The sequence below is a fragment of the Trachurus japonicus genome, chromosome 18 (assembly GCF_045865225.1).
Source record: "Trachurus japonicus isolate A0001 chromosome 18, Traja_1.0".
Classification (NCBI taxonomy): Eukaryota; Metazoa; Chordata; class Actinopteri; order Carangiformes; family Carangidae; genus Trachurus; species Trachurus japonicus.
In genome coordinates, this window is record NC_140924.1 from 892,994 (window position 1) to 898,516 (window position 5,523).

Sequence of the window (5,523 nt, forward strand, 5' to 3'; positions counted from 1 at the left end):
GAGTTTTTCAGAATAAAAGCAGCTAGTCCTCTAACACATCCTACAGTTTGACTGGTCAGAGTTTTTCAGAATAAAAGCAGCTAGTCCTCTAACACATCCTACAGTTTGACTGGTCAGAGTTTTTCAGAATAAAAGCAGCTCGTGTTTAAGTGTCGGGAGTCACGATAGTAACAGCTGTAATCTCGTCCCTCTGCACTTTAACAGCAGCCTGTCTGTCACTCTGCAAGTACCGTGCTCACACTGTGTGTTACAGGATTGTCAGTGTGTTACTATGGTTACAGGATTGTCAATGTCCGTGGAGCAGACGGTTTTGGGGAGCTGGTTGTCGATTCCTTTTGACATAAATTTTTGATATAAGATATTTTATCCAGTTGATGAGTCCACCGCTATCCGCCAGCATGTTGAGGGAGGTTTATTTTGCCACTCAGTCCGATCGAACGGGGCGTTGCCGAGGGCAACGTGACGTAAACGCATACCCTCTATAGGAGTCAATGAGGAGCAGAGACAGACGTGGCCGCACTTAGAGGCTGATTCTGTAAATTCTGTAAGTCTCTCTGATATTTTGAGCACATGGTGAGAGACAGAACAAGTTTGTCTACAATTTTCTGAAAAAATCATGTGTTTAGAGTTTAAATTGTGGCCGGGCCGAGTGTGGAAAGAGAAAAAATCTGGAGTTTTTCTGGGCTTTCTCCCACTCTAACCGTTGATGTCACCGATGATGTCACCCACTCTGACACGAACATTCAGTGCAATATACAACCATTATGATCTCATAATTTCTCCAAAAATGATCATGGTCATTGATCAGGGATTGATCAAAAACTATATGACCTATCAAAACGTGGAGTAATACGACAATACACAAGACTTGTGTCTACTGTTTAAAGTTTAAATGGAGTCTCTAGGTGAAAGTATGCCTGAGCAGTAGACGTTTGTTAAACTCCAATGATTGTTCTTTTTCGCTCTTTTTTTTTCGCCCGTCCCATTGACTTCAATGCAAAATTTTTGTGCAGTTTTGCGCGACTTACATCACGAAAAATTCGTAAACTGTTGAGAAAAGTAATAGCATACCGATCCCGATCAAGACGCACGTTTTGATATATAATTTCGTTTCAAAGTCGTCCGGAAGATGAAAAATTTGCCTTTGCCCGGGCACTGATCCCTACAGCTATGAAATACTCCAGGTATGAAATAGCTGTAGGGATCAGTGCCCGGTGCGATGGCCCGTGGCCCTAATAATATCAATATTATTATTGATCTGTTCCAGTGAAGCCATACGTGAAGCTCCGCTCCACCACCCCCCCCTCTGGGAACCATCCTGCCATGTTGGTCTGCAGCGTCTTCGACTTCTACCCCAAACAGATCAGAGTGAGCTGGATCAGAGACGGACAGGAAGTGAACTCTGATGTCACTTCCACCGAGGAGCTGGCAGACGCCGACTGGTACTACCAGATCCACTCCCACCTGGAGTACACACCCAGGTGAGTCCAGGTCCAGGTCTAGGTCTAGGTACTACCAGATCCACTCCCACCTGGAGTACACACCCAGGTGAGTCCAGGTCCAGGTCTAGGTCTAGGTACTACCAGATCCACTCCCACCTGGAGTACACACCCAGGTGAGTCCAGGTCCAGGTCCAGGTCTAGGTACTACCAGATCCACTCCCACCTGGAGTACACACCCAGGTGAGTCCAGGTCCAGGTCTAGGTCTAGGTACTACCAGATCCACTCCCACCTGGAGTACACACCCAGGTGAGTCCAGGTCCAGGTCTAGGTCTAGGTGATGTGAGGGTCAGCGGTCAGAGGATGTTGTCATGACGCTGTGTAAAAACCATCTATTCTTCCCAGGAGATTCAATAATCTAGCCTCTAAGAATAACAACTGTTCACAAGTGGCAAGTGACTCCAACGACTGTCGTTATAGCACAATAGGGCACTAACAAAGTCGAAACCAACTTTCCACCAAAGACAGTCACTCACACGACTGTCATTGGCACTTGGAGCACAAAAGGGAACCAGTGACATCATCACCCTTGTGAACGCCCACACAAGAGGTTAAATAGTGAGTCTCCACACCAGATAGTTGGACCAGTCTCAGCCTGGTCAGATGCTACATGAACTGATGATACCTCTTGGATGAGAGGTGAAACGTCTTCCCAGACAAATATTATAGTATTACTATGACCTGGACAAATGAGAATATGCACAGGCTCATCTATTCTAATAAAACTGGTTTGGTTTGTGTTACAGGTCTGGAGAGAAGATCTCCTGTAAGGTGGAGCACGCCAGTCTGAAGGAACCCATGATCACTGACTGGGGTAAATACCTGTCTGTCTCTAACTGTCTGTCTCTCAACTGTCTGTCTCTACCTGTCTGTCTCTACTAGGGATGTATATCTCCACCACTGAGGCCAATTCGATACGCATCTCAATACGCTGCCACCGCTGCTGCAGGAGGCCGAAATGCAGATTAGATTATGGTTGTTTGGGTTAGGGCGAGTAGTCTCATTCCAATAGACTCGACTTACTCTGTTTGTCCGTTCTGGTCTCCAAATCGATCCATTCGCCTTTACAAAGCCGAAAGCTTCTCCAAGATGTTTTCCGTGTTGTGGTTTATAAAGTTTACACCCACAGTCTGAGCACTCACAGCTCTACTCACTCCATCAATCATGTCGGGCAGCGTGGGGCTTTGGACTGCTGTCATTATCTTCCGAATTTAACGATACACCAGGGCAATGCCTAATCCAATCAGCAGATAGCTTGTTATCATGGTTCAGAATATGAAGATGTGGCAAGGTGAAGAGGGCCCGGGCGGGGATTGAACCCACACCTCCCGGGTAAGAGTCACGCGTGCTTGCAATGGAAAGAATCGCCAAGCACACGACCCTCCACTTCTCCCACGAGTCCATCATGTAACCAGCGGTGACCGTTCCATCAGGGCAGACAGGTTCCCCCAAACCCGAGTTCTCGTCGAGAAATTCTGTCAATTGCGTTGAGAGACCAGTTGACAGGATGAGACATGAGAAGCAAAGCAGGGAAGATAAGGGAGAGGGGAGAGAGGGAGAGATGCGTCCGCCTTCGTTGAGAGCAGGAAGAGCAGGAGAGTAGGAGAGATAGCCCCCCTAGCTGTCCTGGATGCTAACCGCAAAAAGGGTCCTATGTTCCCCACTGTTGCTGGTCAATGGACTCTCTCTACTTATCTGGACTCTCTATCTATCTGGTCTGTCTAGCCTCTACCTGGTCTTTTTACTAAACTTAACCAACTCCTTTCTTCATTGCCTAAACCCAACCAATGGGACAATTAGCCTACACTTCTCACTCAAAGTCACAACTCAACTTCTCACTCAAAAATAGGCAAAAATAAGTGTCACTCACAACTCCACTTCCAGGTATGGGTACAAAAATTGCATGTTCCCCGGGTCCTTTTGGGGAAAAGTGGGGAACAAAGGACCATTTTTCTAAAAAAAAAAAAAAAGCTCCAGCGCTTCACTGGGACTGTTTACTTTTCTTGGCGGCTCTGACTACAGCTGCTGCTGCTGTCGGGGGCAGGAGGCTGCACACGGCTTCCACGATGGTGCATTCAGGTTCAGAACATGAAATGATCGATTTAACCATGGAATCGCATCGCAAATTCAACCATAAATTATATCCGATGTTCCCTTGCATCGCAAGCGTTTGTATCGGACCACCGATATGAATCAGTGAATCTCACAATCCCTAGTCTCTACCTGTCTGTCTCTACACCTGTCTGTCTCTACCTGTCTGTCTAGAAGAGAAGAGAAAACCAGCACCCTCCAATCAGCTCCTTTTAACTTTTTATTGTAGGACAGGCAGGCAGGACAGACGTTTCGACCGAAGTCTTTTTCAATGGGTTAGGGTCACATTGAAAAAGACTTCGGTCGAAACGTCTGTCCTGCCTGCCTGTCCTACAATAAAAAGTTAAAAGGAGCTGATTGGAGGGTGCTGGTTTTCTCTTCTCTTCTTGTTTGCCTTGGCCGTGCAACTCCACATGAGAGTTTTTTTCTCCTTTTTTGAGATTCAGGGTGAGTGCTCACTACCTCCGTTCTGAATTCTACCTGTCTGTCTCTCACCTGTCTGTCTCTACACCTGTCTGTCTCTACCTGTCTGTCTCTACCTGTCTGTCTCTCACCTGTCTGTCTTTACCTGTCTGTCCTCAGATCCGTCTATGCCTGAGTCAGAGAGGAACAAAATCGCCATCGGAGCCTCAGGACTGATCCTGGGTCTGATCTTGTCTCTGGCTGGATTCATCTACTACAAGAGGAAGGCCCGAGGTCAGACCAGTTTAGACCAGTTCAGACCAATTTACACCAGTCTAGACCAGTTCAGACCAGTCTACACCATTTCAGCCAAGTCTACATCAGTTCAGACCAGTTCCGTTCATGTCTCTGTCTCTGTTTCTGACTCTCTCCTTCTCTCTTTTTAAACCAGGACGGATCCTGGTTCCCAGTAACTGAGCCCAGTCCTGGTCCATCCTGATCCTGGTCCTGGTCCTGGTCCTGGTCCAGGTCTTGATCCTGTTGCTGCTTCTCAGATGAAGATAAATCAGCTGCTGCTTTAACCTGCTTTGTGTTTCCAGCTCAGACTCTCAGTGCTGCCCCCTGCTGGACTGGATGAACACCTGGTTCTCTAGACCTGGTCCAGACCTGTCCTTTGGTACTCAGCAGGTCTAGAACTGGTGCAGAATAGAATAGAAACTTTATTGTCCCGCCGAGGCAGGAAAATCATCTTTGGTCACACTTACATAAAAAACACTTGCCAGAAAGACTTACATCAGAAAAAACAAGTTAACAATGATCACATAGTAAAAATACATACACCTGCACTTCAAGATCCCCTTTACTGTGACCTGTTGATTATGGTAATATAATTAAGGATAAAGGAGCCCTTGTAGATCTTTTCTTTTCCAGAGGTACTCTATAGCGCCGCCCTGAGGGCAGTGGTTCAACTTCACTGTGTAGGGGGTGAGTCTCATCTCTGACTATTGACAGGGCTTTCCTTTGTACAGCTGTATTATAGAGGCTGTCTAGTGGTCTTTGTTGATGGCCATCTAGCTATAACTAGCCATGTTAAGGATCCTATTGAGTTTATTTTTGTTTACTGACCTCACACTGTCAACCACATCAGGTCTGTGTCTCTGAATATCTGATCTGGACTCTGATGGTCCTGGATCAGGTCTAATCTGGAATGATGGTCCTGGACCTCTGATCTGGACTCTGCTTCACTGGTTCTGTTCTATTGGCTCTGGTCTCTGATCCACATGTTTGATTTTTGATTCTATATTTTTCTGCAATAAAAACAACAAAGTAAAAAAAAAAACTGAGCCTCAGTGTCGTTTCACTGTCACATGTCACTACACAGCTGCAAGGACAGGTGATAACATCTGGAACATCAGGTGATAAAATCTGGATCAACAGGGAAGAACATCTGCAACAACAGGCGTAACATGTAGAACAGCAGGTGTGAACTTCAAACCCTAACCCTAACCTGGTCTTTTTTACTAAACTTAA

General features: G+C 46.3%; 1 protein-coding gene across 1 annotated transcript in view; it reads left to right on the plus strand.

The window, feature by feature from the left end:
• Nucleotides 1-4,656, plus strand: part of LOC146968239 (H-2 class II histocompatibility antigen, E-S beta chain-like) — a 7,798-nt gene extending 3,142 nt beyond the window's left edge. Inside the window, exons 3-6 of the mRNA XM_085759931.1 lie at nucleotides 1,268-1,481; nucleotides 2,247-2,314; nucleotides 4,174-4,287; nucleotides 4,445-4,656. Coding sequence (XP_085616057.1) covers nucleotides 1,268-1,481; nucleotides 2,247-2,314; nucleotides 4,174-4,287; nucleotides 4,445-4,470 — 422 coding nt within the window. The 3' untranslated portion in view covers nucleotides 4,471-4,656. The remainder of the gene's footprint in view (nucleotides 1-1,267; nucleotides 1,482-2,246; nucleotides 2,315-4,173; nucleotides 4,288-4,444) is intronic.
• Nucleotides 4,657-5,523: the final 867 nt, after the last annotated feature.